Raw genomic sequence first — 16212 nt, 5'->3', positions numbered from 1 at the left:
AGAAAAGATCTAAATTATCCCATGTCGTGTCTGTGTTCGGATCCGTTCTGCTGAAACTATTTAAAATTTTGCCTGAAAAATAGTTCCGCCCTCTGCTTTCAATGTGCTCGCGACGAGGCAAATGCCAAAGGGAGTCCTTGCCCATGGCCATGGGACGATGCCTTCCGAATCCAGACTGCCCGGATTGGTGTTGTTTCACAGTCCTGCCCCATCCGGCACCCACTCAGGGAGGCTTGGAGCACAACCTTAGGTGCCAAAGAGGTTCCTCCAAAACCGCACACCCTTCCCTTCCCACTGCATATTTGTGTTCTTGGTGCTCAACCTTGGAGAGAAGGTTGGAGTCATGAACTTGAAAGAAGAGATGAAGAAGTCGTTAACGTGGCCAATCTCCCTAACCTGTTTTTTTTGTCACAGCAGGTGATGGCAACTTCATCTACTCCCAGGCGGATGAAAACCAGAAGGGCAAAGTGGCTCGTCTGGTGAGCCCCGTGGTTTATTCCCAGAACTCCGCCCACTGCATGACCTTCTGGTATCACATGTCCGGTTCGCACGTGGGCACACTGCGGGTCAAGCTGCACTACCAGAAGCCAGAGGAGTACGATCAGTTGGTCTGGATGGCCATCGGACACCAAGGAGACCACTGGAAGGAAGGGCGGGTGCTTCTCCACAAGTCTCTGAAACTCTACCAGGTGTGTGGTCTTCCCCGGGTGGGAGGACAGCTCCTTCAGGGAGACAGGAGATGGGCATGATATTTTGGAAATTATATAAATGAGATGAGGGAATTATGCCAGTCATTATTTCAGGTGTTTCCCAAACCTGGGGTTCTGCTGCGATGATTTTACTCTCGGTAGCATATTTCAGGCTCCAAGATTACAGGAATAGAACCAATTTGCTGTGAAAGAGGGGAGAGTACTACTTTATAATCTATTTCAGGGCTGTCACAATGACCATTCCTTTTCTTCGCTGCTCTCCCCAGTTTTAAATTTTGAATCACAAGAAGAGAGTGTTAGAAGTTTTATGCCATCACCAGGCAGTTAATGTAGATTGATGAGCAAATCGTGTGCTTAGGTAAAATCTTATGAATTTAATTTATGTGCCATAGATTGAACTGAACAAGCGTTTGTAAACACTGCTCCTTGGGACTGAACATTTCAATACTGTGAAAATGATCTCATTTTGTTAGGTGATTTTTGAAGGCGAAATTGGAAAAGGAAATCTTGGTGGGATTGCAGTGGATGACATTAGTATTAACAACCACATTTCCCAAGAGGACTGCGCAAGTGAGTATGAACTGCTGTACAAGCCAGTGATGTGCTTGCCCAGAGCGTGAACAGTTTCCTGGGAGGGTCTTTGTCTTGCTCGTTTAGACCTAGAATTTCAATGTGGACCTTAAGCACATTGTATGAAATGCATATTTTGGTGCAAAAGGGTATAAAATCAGGTCATCTTACCTTTGGCTACCCCACCCCCTAACCACCTCATTCATTTAGTGTCTGCTTGGTACTTGCAAAACCAAATAAATGATGTAGAATCCAAAACCCATAGCTAAAAAGAATAACTAACCTCCCCCCCCCCAAAAAAGAAGAAGAAGAAACACAGCTTACAGGCTATATATACCTTGCCAAAACATTTTGATGAAAAGTGGAAAACTCAGACATCTGGATAATTCCAAATATCTGGATGCATAAACAAAACAGCAGGTCTTTGAAATTTTTGAGCACAGCAAACTTAATTAAGATTACAATGTTAACGGATCATAGAAGCCATAATTCTCCTCTCTATTATAAATAAGTAGATGTTTCTGACTCTAAAAATAGTTGAAATGACTCAAAAGAATAAATGAAATTTTGAGACCTTGCCTAGTACTCCAGAGCTTATGGCTTGTGTTGGCCTGGTATATGGGTGAAAGTTGATGTCGAAAGCCAATTCGTATTCCCTGGTTCTTGATGTATAATTATAAATAGCATCACTAATGGCAATGTAATAGCACAGTGATTAGTCTTAAGCTCCATTTGCTACACTTCAACTTTTACTATATATCATATAATAGGATGTTAATTATAACAAAATGGAATAAGCCTATTGGGCAAATTTAAGACAAAGGAGGTCTGTTGGCTGTAATAGGTTTTTGGTCATTTCAGCAATTTACGAAGCTTTTATTATACAATATATCGAATATTATGTAATCCTAAAGTGGCAATAATTTGATATGGTCGATTAAAGAAATTGGGGAAAAAGAGCAATGAATAAGGATCTGCTTCTTTGTACTATGCAAGGAAATCTACTTAGTGCCACACTACTTAGCTGGTCTTTGCAGGAAATAGTAAGACTTAAGATGTTGAGATTACACTATAGCTTGCCCACACCCAAGTCTACACTGTTGTTAAAATATGTATTTCATGTAGTTACACAGTGTGTGCGATGTCGCTGCTTTCCTATTCCAAAATGAAAATGAGGTTTTTGGAATGTGAGAGCAAACTCCACAAACGGAAACAAAAGAATAAAATTTGATTCCATTCAGCAAGTTTTAATGGACTGCATGCTTCACGCAAAGCAGCATCCAAGTGCTCCCCTGAATATATAGAGGGATAAGACAATTTGATGAGCCTGTTTCTTTTCATGGGACTGGTCCACACGGCCGTAGTGGTTGCTGGGCCTCATACTCAGAAGGTCACAACTGAAACACCATCAAAATACTCTATATTGCTGCTCTGATAAAAAGATGCCTCAGATAATTATATAATGAGTCATCAAATATGTGTCCTTGAATATTTAGCTATGGATGCTATGAAACTTTCAACTCTTTATTAGTTATCCACACATTTATGGAACAAATATTTTTTGAAGACACTTTTTCTGTTCCGTTATAAATATTGGGAATACAGCAGTGAATAAAGTCCTCAAAACTCCCTGCCCTCCCTCTCCTCAAAACCACATGGGCTATTGGGACTCTACTTCCAGAGATTTCATTTCTTTTAGTTTATTACTATAATTATTATTTTATTATTATTATTATTTGGGGAGGGGAGGTAAGACATAGAACACAGTCTCTTGCCTCAAAGAGCTCGTAATACAATTTGGAAAAACAAACTAGCCCTTGCCAAATTCGGGAACAAGTTCTCTAAAAAAGCACAAGATGGCAGCCATCAGCACAACGCCGCTACTGCTGCCTGTTTCCGTCAGCTTTCCCCCATACTCCAGATGCCAGAACAATTTCAGTCCACTCTTCTCTTCTCCTGAAACGACACACTCTGCTAGCAGCAGTGCTCGCTGGTTTCGATGTGACCCCAGTTTCCTCATCCTTTGACACCACTTCTCCATTGTTCTGCATTTATGTGGTGGGGTTGGATCACACTACAAACTCCCAAGGAAATCCAGCAGAAGCACTGGTCTGAGTGTGTGTGTGTGTGTGTGTGTGTGTGTGTAAGGGTTTATGTAGTCTGTGTGTATTGGATTTTGGATTTTGTTGGCAGTTCAAATATCTCTTTCAATTTTGTTTGACTTGTCAGAACCGGCCGACCTGGATAAAAGAAACCCAGAAAATAAAATTGATGAAACAGGTAAGTCTGTCTTGATTACCAATTAAAAAAATATTTACTCTGGCTTTCATTGTATTATGAAGTAACTTTCTGGAGGTCTAGCACACTGGTAGATCAAAGCGGTTCAAATATAATAAACATCTCTGCCTATGGTGCCGTGTGTTGGACTCTTGTCACGGAGGGCTGTCTTCTAAGCTGTCCGGAGATCTAGGGGAACACGGAGGCCTGGTGGGGGACATGCTCGCCCTGGCCTTGTCCTGTCTGAGCTGGAGGAGGACCTAGAGGAAAACCACATGAAACACTCTCCCATTACATCTGTGGAAATAGGAAACCACTGAAGCACATGACCTACCCAAAGACCAACACTGATTTTTGTACAAGAACTTGAAACCATGCTAAATTCTCATCTGATCGATATCCTGATATGATCTTTGAGGACCAGACCCCAATTTTTGTGATAAGCTGTTGTGTTTGATCCATGTGGCCTCCTCCTTTCCATGGGAATCACACTTCATGATAATGAAGACAGTGATGATGATGGTGGTAGGGATTTACTGAGGAGCTAGTGTGTCCCAAGCACCTGAAGGTGTTGTTGTGTACACACTCTGAGGCAGACTGCTCCCCCTTTCACAGATAAGGGGGCTGAAACCAGGAACTTGCCTTCAGTAGCCCGGTTAATTGGGAGCTAGCTTCGGACTTTACACTGATTAATCTGAAAATGTGTGTTTTCCTGGATTACTTTGTGATCAAATACAGGACATTTGACCAGAGTTGGGCCCTACCTGATATTATTGTATTTCTAGAAGCTTCCACCCCTCCCAGCCAGCTTTTGTAGGTTGTTGGACCCTCGCCTCAGCCAGCATCACTCACAGCTGCTGTCAGCAGCTCCATGTCCTGCCCATCAGCCTCAGCACCTGTGGCCGGTAGAAATGTGGAGCCACCATAGTCAGTCTTGGACTTGATAGAGACAAATAAATGCGGCACTGTACTAAGTCGTTAATAACATTAACATGCGGCTCATTGAGCGGAGTTACGCAGCCCATACCAAGATGTAAGCTTTATTAGAGGTTGTTTCAAAACAATGTTTCAAGGGAGAAAATATTAATATGCCCCAAGGCTTGTTTTCCCCTGTTTAGGGACTTGCATCTCATATTTTTAGTTTTCTTTGATTGGAATCTTTGTTGACCAGAACACCATTAAGTAAACACTATGCATGTTGTGCATTAACATTTCAGTCTCATTTCTAGTACCACGTAATTAGGCTCAAAGCTCCCATGTTAATAATTTCTCATGTTCCACTCTCAAGAAAACACTTCCCCAGTGACTGAACTACAGAGCAGTGTGACTGTCTCCTGTGAAACCACCAGGGCTGCAAAGACGCTGATTATTAAATGTGTTCTATTCAGCACAACACAGACACGCTCTCTAGCTTTGAGCCATAGCCCGTGTTAAATGTCAGGGGCGAGCATCCGCTTTGTTCTGAAAGATCTGTCCTTCTTGAGTGAAACTGGTGGACCCGGGAGCTCAGAATCTGTCTGAATGGAAGATTTTACATGTGGGGGAGCAAACACCTGTGTACCCCATGCCCAGACACACTGGAAATGGCACGATACAGAGGGCAGTTTGGAAGGTCTCCCTGGGCCTGGTTTGGGGGGCAGGCACAGGCACAGGACAGGGTGAAACACACACCCCTACCCTCTCACCCCTCCAACCCCCCTCTAGCCGAATGTGTGACTGAGCCGATTGCAGAGCTTTAGTGACATGGCTTGCAAACACAGATTACAGTCTAGGGCACACGGTGGGCTGCGCAAAATCCGAATTCGATTAGAACCTCGCCCTCCTCTGTTTGTCCAGAATCTGTGGTCCCCAGGTGCCAGGCCCTGTATGGGAATCGCAGCACCTGCCACACCTCCATTCACAACAAGTCAAACATAGATGGTGTTTCCTGGCGAGGGGAAGCCACATTCCACTCTGGAGAGAGGACAGACCCACGTGGAGCCTATGATTGGCTTTTTCTGTCCTTTTTCGCTGTTCTCCTGCCCGCTTTCATCTGGTATGTCGGTGGTGCTCACGGGACCCATTCTGCTTTTCCCCTAGGGAGCACCCCCAGCTACGAGGGCCCAGGAGAAGGTGATGAGAACATCTCCAGGAAGCCGGGCAATGTGCTGAAGACCTTGGATCCCATCCTTATCACCATCATAGCCATGAGCGCCCTGGGGGTCCTCCTGGGCGCCGTGTGCGGGGTGGTGCTCTACTGCGCCTGTTGGCACAACGGCATGTCGGAGAGAAACTTGTCTGCCCTGGAGAACTATAACTTCGAACTTGTGGACGGCGTGAAGTTGAAAAAGGACAAACTGAACACACAGAGCACTTACTCGGAGGCATGAAGGCAGACGGAGGCAAGGACGCGTCGGAGGGCTGCCGCGGAAGGACAGGCCTTGAACGTGCTGCGAGCCGTGGGTCTCTCGCCGCCCGGGCTGGGATGTGCGTCCGTGACGCTGAGCCAGGCTTTTCTCAGGAGCTTCGACGAGTACGGCCGACCGGCGGGAACAAGTTCGCTGTGTTCACAATCAGAATCATGTGCAGTCAGCTTTTTTCTGTTGGGTTCCTTCGAATCATCAGATGCTGGTGTTGAGACCAAGTATGAATGACTCAATAATCCATGTCCACTCTCCTCTCCCTCCCCTTCTCTCTCCTCTTCCTCTGATGGATTCTTTTCGGAAGCTGTGCAAAATCCAAGATGCGGGCACCAAGTGCATTCAGTGGGGCCCTGTCGACGGACATGCTACCTGCAGCCCAGTGCCCAGAATACCGTAGAAAAACCGCCCTTCGGTGGACTCCTGAAGCCGTCCCTGTGTATAATTGCCCACGTCGTGCATAGGCAGAGAAGGATTAGGCCGTTTTATGTGAACGTACTGTTAGCGCCTCCATACCGGTATCGTGTGTCCGCTCTGTTTACAAAGCAATACCATCAAATTTTCTTGATGTTTTCCAGTGTTGTACTAAACCTCGTGCTTGTGAACTCCATACAGGAAACTGTGCCATCACCAAACACGGCTGGCAACCGCAATGAAAACTCCTTGGCACTGGCTAGTCTGTCTTCTCAAGTGCCTTTTTGTTTGTACTGGTTCTCATTGTGTTACATTAACGACCCGCTCTGTTTCTCGCTGGTGAAAGCCCTACTCTTTAGTCAAACCCTGGTGGCCCACTGACTAAGAAGAAAGTATATTTTAGTGTGAGATGCTGCCCCCCTCCCCCCGGGATGGCAAGGGCTCCGAAGATTGGGCAATGTGGCTTAATTGCTCTGCTTTTTTCCGTAGTTCAATTTCATGTCTCTTGACCCTTTTGTATAAAGCTGCAATATTCTCTCTTATTGGTCTTTCATATGGAATGTATTTTCAAATGTAAACTCTTTCTCTCCCCTCTCTCTCTTTCTCTCTCTCTCTCTCTGTCTTTTTTCTCTCTTAGAATTTAAGCATTTGCCATTGTCCAGAAAAGAAACTTGCAGCTTTAACCTGCTGGTAATGGCAAACGATTTTGCTAGACTTTATGTTTAAAAATAAATAAATAAGGGAAATTCCTAACTTTGCCCTCCAAAGTCTAACTTTGGTTTTCTTGTTAACTGGTTAAAGTGACAGTATCTTTTTTCCTTAAGCCATTTGTCTGTCTGCTCCAATCAAAATGATCTGTGATAGAAGCGATTGCATTTAATAGAAAGAGTGATAAGCTGAGGGAAGAGTTAATACTAATTGGCTTTCAAGTGAGACCCAAAGGAAGGACTGAATACAATTCTCCAAATACCGAAAAATATGAAATTTTTACATCCAAATCTACAAAATGACCCGTGAGAACCTTCTTGTTTTGCTATTGAATCAGACACGGGAAGTAGAAGAAAGAACAGTTAATTTAAGAAAGTGACTATAAATCCTGCTGCCTGGGGTGAAGTATTTTAAGATAAGACCGGGAAAGAAAATGAGCAGAGTCAAAACAATTCTTTAAAAACATCCATTTAGGAGCAACCCTGAAAAAACAGAGACTTGAATGAATGCATCTAGAAACTTCCAGTGGCTCACAAAGAAAAGGCCTGCCGTGGGGCTATTAAGACGGAAACCTCGAACAACAGCACAGAGAAGTAAATATCTTATCAGGCAGCATGCGAATTAATCCAAAGAAGCTGTGGTTGTTTTCAGAATGTTCCTATCAGTCAGGCCATGGTGTACAGAAGAATTTTTAGATTTTCCTTCCTTCCTACCTTGCTGCGGGTCCCGTTCAGATACATTTGTGGGAGTCACATTTGCATCCTGGATGGGTCAGCCCATTCATCTTGGTTTAATTGGATTAAGGATGCCTTTTGTTTCCAGGAAAGTATCGATCACTATGAAAAAAGAATAGATTTTTATCCCCAGAGGCATTCATTCAGTTGTTCCAATCGTTCGGGGATGAAAGCACTAAGTAAGACCTGTTTATTTTTTTTAAGGCAACAGACTTAAAGTTGTCCTTAGCCAAGGAAAAATGATACTGCGACTTTAAATTTTAAAGTATCTTGCACTGATAAATATATTTAAAAATTATATGTTTATAAAGTTATTAATTTGTAAAGGCAGTGTTACAAATTGTTCAGTTTATATCGTTTTAGATTGTTTCGTAATTTTTAAAGGTGTAAAATAACATATTTTTTTCTTTATTGAAATCTATAAGACTTTCTGTAGTAAAATGTTTTCATTTTACTGGTATATGATTGCTTCATGTTTTGTACCATCATAAAATTTTGTGCAAATTTTTTTTACAGATATTTTTATTTTCTATGACAATATGATGCTTGTAAATTGTTGTTTCAAAATGAACAGCGAAGCCTTAACTTTAAATGACATTTGTATTCTCAGACACTGAGTAGCATAAAAACCACATAGAACCGAACTGTAATTTCAATCCCAACCTATGACTACTACATTCCAAAGAGACAGTTGAATTAAACATTTTCATAAAATATCCACACCTGATGGCTTTTATTCTATTAGCTTTGTTATTGTTAAAGAAATTGGTATTACTCCAGCATCGGATAGGTTTCAAGATTTTTTAAAGTTCTTTTTTGGAAAAGTATATCCTAATAAGGAGAGACGATTAAGAAGACATATCCTGAAAGTAGACAATCCACCCAAATCGGACACTGTCAAGATAAGGAAGAGAGAATTCAGCCTTCTACGTGGAAAGTTCTCAACCCCAAATCTTGTGTCACATGTTCTATTGCTATTCCATTTGGTAAAGCTTTTTTTTTTTTTTAATTTAAATGAAATTTACAAATATCTGTTGGTAAGTTTCGTTCTTGCAGAAAACAAGTCATATACTGACAGCGTTGATGTGCGTGCCTATGCTAACCATAGGCATAAAGCCAAGGTGAACATGGCATTGTAACTGGCTGTTTGATAATTCTTGAAAATTCTAATTCCAACTGGGACCAAAATAATAGTAGCGATAAAAACAACAACAACAGCGGCAACAATAACAACAAAGCAACAGATATGTTAAGCCAAAGTTGCTGAGTAGGGCCCTTTACAAAACTTGCTCTGACAAAATTGGCCTACACTATACTCTACTCTCCACAGACCAGTAATTCTTTCTTTACCTTTGCAGGGAAATTTGAAAGCATAGGAACTTCTAGAAAAGTGGGCGGCTCTGTACAGCTCTTTGCAGTGAATCGATATTTCTGATTCTCTCTGGACATTTTTGCCTTTTTAATCTTTCCAGATTTATCTGAGAATAGGATATTTTTCCTGTTGAGGGGACTTTCAGAATTCTCTGCTTAGAAGAGCTGGAGAGAGACAGAGCTAGGTAATATTTCACTGAAGTTAAATTCTGCCTACCTTCAAGGATATATCCAGAAAGCATGCTAACTTGCAAGGAGTCTATCAGAATTAATCTAGAGATGCCTTCTGAAAATTGCCCAGGGCCCCTGAGTAACATGATCTCCATTTCATCGTTTGAGAAGGCCTTAAACCCTACGTGCTTATCACCCCTGGTTAGCTGATAGGCTAGGTCCCTCCTTTTTTACTGGGTTAAATGAGCTGCACTACTGTACAATATTTCCCAAAGTCAGGAATTAAATGTGTCATGAGGGTTGAAACATTTAACTTAAAGCATGAAAATTCTTTATTGTTCCATCTCCTGTCCTCCCTAATAACTTATTAATTGCCACTCGGGCTGAATTGCACTGGTTCTGTCTGCAAATCAAATGGATTTTGTAACATTCCATAATGCTTCTGCTTCCCAATGGTAATTAAAGCTGTTGTGTGACATTAAAAAGCAGTTCTGCTAAGAATTAGCTCTATTTCCGTGAACTATATCCACTAAGGGATCTTTACCAGCTTTTCAACTTCAGGGTTGAGAAAAGGAGTGAAGGGAGCCTCAAAGTAAGTAGAACTAAGACCAGACTAATAACATTTTTAAAACACTGTTTCAATACTTACCTGGTAGGGAAGATACCATGATCACAAAAAACTGCTGCAAAGAAACATTGCAAGATGGGGCAAATAAGAGCATCATATAATCACGTGCATTCATCATGTTAGCGATACAGGTCCAGATCCTAACATCTTAGGGGGAAAGGTGTAAACTCCACTTCATGAGAATCTTCTCCAGCCATATCATTGTACTTCTTTGAGAGCATTCACTATTCTCACAGCAGCTCTGTGAGGAATCCAAAGTTTAGGGAAGTTTGAGTGATAAACTTAGTGTGGACCTGATTTCCTCTCCCCTTCGATTGCTTCTACCACCTCCCAGCCCTGCATTGTGTTGCAAGGAGGTCACGTAGGGCCTTGCTACTCAAAGTGGGGCCCAAGAATCAGCATCAATGGTGGCATCATCCAGACACCTCTTAGAACTAGGGTCTCGGCCATACCCCAGACATGCCAACTCGTGTTAACAATAACCCCAGAGACCCATATTCCCTCATCCATTTGGGTTTGAGAACGGGAACATAGTCTGCAAGCGGTGATTTTGAGACCCTCAAAGATGGGGGAAATATCCCTGCGACTTTCACGGAGCACTTTTCAGAAGAGTCCAGGCATGATGCAGCCTGGAAAATAGACAGTAAAATTAATAAACAGGAAATCCCCCTCTGGGCACTTTGTGGCCACTCTGCCTGATGGCTTGGGAGGGATCTACACATGGGTTTTTCTGAAGGTGAAGAAATAGTGCTGACCAAGTATTTTGCTGGGAAAACATTTGAAAGTGCAACGGGCACAGCAAACACTGTAACTCATCAGAGTGTGGTCAGGGACAAAAAGGAAGGCCTGTTTGTGAAGAACCAAAGCCTCTTCTCCAGAAGAAGTTGTCGTATTTGTTGGACACACACAGTTTACGACTTTACAAAGTTGTTAAAATTCTGAATGGTCAAACTAGACTGAACCCTATTTAATCTTTCTTTGATGATTGCTGATCTTGCTCCTTAAGGTCCTTGTTACAGGTTATGACCTACACTTTGTTGTCAAACAGTGACTCCAGAAGAGGGTTTTCCTCTATAGAAAGGGTGTCTCTCATCTGTACAGCTGAATGGGATGGTGCCTATTATGATATAGGAATTCAAGAAATGTGTGATGTGTATAGCCGACACCTAAATGTATCACTGCCCTGTCCAGCATTCATGGAGTTGGGAAGTTTGTGATCCCACAGAGTGTTGCATTGGGAATGAACCTGCTGTCCTATGAGGAGAACTGAGTCTCTCCCTGGTGCTACGTGAATGAGATGACTTGCCTGGATGGAAAGAGAGCCCTGGTCCCCTGTGATGCTCCTTTCAGTGATTTGGACATCTCCCCCACCCTGCCATTTCTGACATGCACTAATGCCACGCTCTTCTTCAAGGTCCCATCATCATCTCACAGAGATGTAATGCTGGCACAGCTAATGATCTTGATGTAATCCTGTCGGGAAATGGTGCCATTGTTAATTAGAGCTATCATTTTCCTAATCTTGTCCAACTTCTGAAAAATCATCAATGTTCATTAAATTGCTTCTTGGCTTTGAATATATGATATCTTTGAAGCAAATTCAACCATTAGCCTCAGATCTTTCTTGTAATTCTTCCATGATTCAAGCCCTCCAACTGAAAGGATCTTACTGTTAGAATCAAACATAATTTTTGTTGGGTCAACTTATAATCCTCTGTGTCACCTAAATTGCTATTAGTTGTAAAAAGAAATATTCTTTCTGGCATCCAAATAACAAACCAGCCCTTTGATTTAGTTTCACCTATTGATGAGGAAGTTTGGGTGGGGGGAGAGGTCCAGGAAGTGGCACCATCTTTTCCCCGGCCCCTAAGCGTACAGAGCTATGACATCGGATGTGTTTGCTTCAAGTAATGAGCAAGCACATGACTGCATCTACTTTGCATACATCTCTGAACTGCTTATCATCATAACCACTACAGGTTCCTGAATGTTCACTGTGTACCAAACTTTACTAGATGCTTCGAGTAACCATTAAAACAATGCTACTGTGATTGAAGGCTACATGACTGAGGTCCAGAGACACTGAGAAATATAATTAATGTCACACAACTAGTTAGCAAGTGACATTTCCAAGATTCAAACCCAGATCTAACATTCTAAATGCTTCTCTAAACCGCATCCTCAGCTGAAGGAAAGATCTTCTTGTTATCAATGTCAGTTGTCATAGGAATGTTCTGGAATGTAGAGAACTGGGATCTTACTTTACTATCAGGCCAGGTGTTAGCTTAGGCGAGACTATCCAGTGGGAGAAATCAGATTCCAAGTATTACTGGCTCAACACATAAAGGTATATGTTCTCTTTATACAAACGCTACTGTGAATCAGGTAACCCTGTGGGACACTTGTATTCCAAGCAGTGACTCAAGGAACTGGACTGTTTACCTCTTTCTGCTATACCAACCAGAATGTGTAGCTTCTAGTCTCCATGCAGGAGAGGACTAGAAATTGTTCACTGTCCTTTACATGCCACAGTCTGGGATTGACACATGGCCCTAATTTTAAGGGCTCTGACAAAAGTGGGGGAGCACATGTGGACTCAAGAACAGGAGGGGTCTCTGCCAAAACTTGCAAGTGCAAAGCCACCCTCTAGAAGGGAGCTGAGATTAGTCATTAGTCACTCTGCCTGCCTCCTAAGGAAGTGAGGTCTCAGACTGCAAACTTCAGGGAGAGAAATAACATCTATGAGATGAGATGTCCCCTATCGAAGATGAGACTCCTGAACGCTGGAGTAGGAGGGGGCATCCTGCATGTGGAGGCAGGTCGGGAGACAGGAAATGAGCAAACTAGGCTAAGGGCTGATGGAATTATTTCGAACCATCAGGTCCAGAGAATAGGGACTTAGGAAATAGTTTGTGAGAGGTCTCTGTGAGTTTGGAGAGCCAGCCTTATATTTCTCATGCTTTCTGTGTATTTCTACTTGATTTTCCTTTAATATTTAATCCTTCAGTCATTTTAGTACTATTTAGAAACTTTTAAAGTCCTATGCATCTCAGCTATCCAAATAGGAGACAGGGAAAGGTTTTTGTCCATATGCATCCAAAACATAAGAAAAGAAGGCAAACGATACCCAGAATGCTCCCTGTCCTTCTCCATTGCAGTTCCCATGTCCACTCCCTATTAGATTTCTTTCCATGGAGTTTATCACCTCTTTGCATAGTATATACTTTATTTATGTCTGTAATTATCCATCCACACTAAGAATGCAGATTCCATGAGGGCAGTGATAAATATGTATTAAATAAAGGAGCCAGGTGAGCAGCGGATATAAGAGAATTTTGATAGAAATGAGACATGAAGAGACAAAGTTGCGGGGTGCTAACTGACCGGGAGATTCTTCTGGAGCACGAACTTGAAGGGTTGGTATACCACAATTTTTTCGTAAAAGGAATTTCTTTCACACGCTGTTTATTACAGATTTCCTCTATAACAGGATGGCATCTCCCCTGATATTTATCTCTTGCATAGAGACAAGCCATCCTCTTGCCTAAATTTCTCTTTTTCTTATTCCTACCCAATGGCAACATCATTGCCACATAAGATTCATCAAGTGAGAAATCACCCATGGTCTCATAGCTGCCCATCTCCTAGAAACCATGGAAGAAGAACTTCCTAGATATCCTGTTGAAGATGGCCTGTCAGTTTAGCTCCATGGATGCCAACACTAGAGATGAATTTTGGGAACACAACGGGGGCCACCCACAGGATCAATGAGGGAAGGAGACATCTTCCCAAGTGATATTGCTTGAGGATTACTGAAAGATCTCTGAATACCTAGCTTTGATCCTGCTTCTGATTCCAGAAGAGTGATGAAGCATAAGCTAGTATTTTCTCTTCTCCCAATATTTCAATTTATATATAAAAATGATACTTTCAAAATAAAACTGTGGTATAGCTAGAAAAACAAGTACACTCGCATAATGGAAAAGTTGAGGAAATCTAGGAAGATGGAAAACAAGCAAGACAGACTCTGGATCTTTTTTTTAAGTTTTATTTATTTACTTAAGATTTTATTTCTTTATTTGACAGAGAGAGAGATCACAAGTAGGCAGAGAGGCAGGTAGAGAGAGAGGGAAGCAGGCTCCCTGCTGAGCAGAGAGCCCAATGCTGGACTCAATCCCAGGACCCTGAGATCACGACCTGAGCAGAAGGCAGCCGCTTAACCCACTGAGCCATGCAGGTGCCCCTACTCTGGATCTTTTGAGTTAAAATAGCGATTAGTTTTAACAGCCTCATGTAAGTGCAGTTGAGAACAGTAAGCAAAGTAAGTTTACATAGTAAGTTACAAAGCAAGTTTACATAGTAAAAGGGAAAATAGAGGAAAAGTGTAATTAAAAAACCCTGCATCACCAAGTTGCCCCTTTTGATGAGATTAAAAATAGAAAAACCAGCAAAAATAATCATGAAAAGCAAATAAAACTAGTAATGACTTAAACCTACTCCAATTAGCTTCAAAACCCGGAACCAAACAAACAAAACTCGAGAGCAGCCAGGCAACAGTAGGGGTGTGAACACAGCCCGGCTTCTCACCTGATTCTACCCCTGAGGGACCCGTCAAGGTGAGTGGAAGACATACCAAGGACTCTCTCTTAGAGCGCCTACTATTGAGTTAAACGGATGTGCTCATCTTTTCTCTTTTTTCAACTGAGAAGTGGGAACGACTTTGGAAACTATTTGCCAAAATAAAGGGAAAGCTGGTGGGCTGGGGAGAGGAGGGCACCGTGAAGCTCTATGAACCAGGGAAGCCCTCCGAAGCCCAAGAATACACCCATCCCGGGAATGCGCTACACTCCATCCTTAGCTGAAGAGAAAACTTGGTGAGGCAGAACCAGCTGCTTTTCCAGTTTCTTCCTTTAATAATGGAATTCCCAAATTTCCCTGCACTCAGGACTGCCCAGAAGAAAGACTACATTTCCCAGCCCCCCTTGCAGCTAAGTGTAGCCATGTGACCATGTTCCAGCCAATAATATGGAAGAAGTGTTGATGCCTTAGGTGAATGGCTTTAAAAAAGAGGAAGAGGGATCCTGCCTTTCTTTCCTCTTTCTCCCTTTGCACTGGTTGGACGCGGGTGTGCTGTTAAGAGCTGAGCACCACTGCAATGTGTAGAAATCTGGACAGACAACTAGAAAAATTTGGAATCCCTATCATTACGGAGCTGCTGCAGTCTCTGCACCACCAACCTGGACCGCTTATCTTTACGTAGTTAAGTAGGAGAAAGACACATTTCTATGTTATGCAAATCACTGCTGTTTTGGCCTTCCTACCTGTTTCAGTATCGCGTCTAACTCCGGATTTAGACACGTAATTTAGAACTTTTAACCAAATCCTAGACCTGAGCCCAGATATGACCAACAGACCAACCGCGATGACCTTGCTTCCTTTCTCATTTCATTTTCTTACTTTTTGTTTTTTAAGATTTGACTTATTTATTTAAGAGACAGAGAGAAAGCAGGAGGCGGGGGCAGCGGGAGAGGGAGAAGCAGGCTCGATGCTGAGCAGGGAGCGCAATGCGGGGGCTGGATCCCAGGAACTTGAGATCATGACCTGAGCCAAAAGCTGGCACTTAACTGACTGAGCCACCCAAGCGCCCTTCCTTTCTCATCTTCTCATGCTGTGGGTCAGATATTGTAGGAAGAGAGTCGAGAATTGCCCACTCTATATCAGAGCAAGGGAAAGGTTCAGGCCAAGCGGTCCGAGCATAAATAAGGTAAAAAGAAGCACACTGACACAAAGCCCACAAATAAGGGAAAACACAAGCCCACCATGGAAAAAACAACAAAAAAAGAAAACAAGTAACATAATCTAGAAGAAAACAGGAATCAAAAACCAAAAGATGGGGCGCCTGGGTGGCTCGGTGGGTTGAGCCGCTGCCTTCGGTTCGGGTCATGACCTCGGGGTCCTGGGATCGAGTCCCGCGTTGGGCTCTCTGCTCAGCAGGGAGCCTGCTTCCTTCTCTCTCTCTCTGCCTGCCTCTCAGTGTACTTGTAATTTCTCTCTGTCAAATAAATAAATAAAATCTTAAAAAAAATTTAAAAAAAAAGATATTTACTCACAATTACTAGGTCTTATGTAGAGAAGATGAACATAATAAACAAAAATATAAAGTGACAGAAGTGGGGCTTTCAAACTTAAGAACACTGAGGAGCAAAATAGCATTATTTCAGGTTTAATAA

The 16212-nt window shown here is 42.5% G+C and overlaps 1 protein-coding gene across 4 annotated transcripts in view; it reads left to right on the top strand.

Annotated features, from left to right (window-relative positions):
• The window catches only part of NRP1 (neuropilin 1), a 136043-nt gene extending 127515 nt beyond the window's left edge, over positions 1 to 8528 (top strand). For 2 of the 4 annotated variants that reach the window (XM_059404376.1, XM_059404374.1), the window contains exons 14-17: positions 418 to 689; positions 1184 to 1280; positions 3510 to 3560; positions 5637 to 8528. In XM_059404376.1, coding sequence (XP_059260359.1) covers positions 418 to 689; positions 1184 to 1280; positions 3510 to 3560; positions 5637 to 5926 — 710 coding nt within the window. In that variant the 3' untranslated portion in view covers positions 5927 to 8528. Of the gene's footprint in view, positions 1 to 414; positions 690 to 1183; positions 1281 to 3509; positions 3561 to 5636 lie in introns of all 4 variants that reach the window. The other 2 variants (XM_059404375.1, XM_059404373.1) reach the window with 1 other exon arrangement.
• The last annotated feature ends 7684 nt before the right edge of the window (positions 8529 to 16212 follow it).

The sequence above is a fragment of the Mustela nigripes genome, chromosome 6, assembly GCF_022355385.1.
Source record: "Mustela nigripes isolate SB6536 chromosome 6, MUSNIG.SB6536, whole genome shotgun sequence".
Taxonomy (NCBI): domain Eukaryota; kingdom Metazoa; phylum Chordata; class Mammalia; order Carnivora; family Mustelidae; genus Mustela; species Mustela nigripes.
Note: the sequence above shows the minus strand (reverse complement) of the source record. Positions and strands in the feature narration are given on the sequence as shown.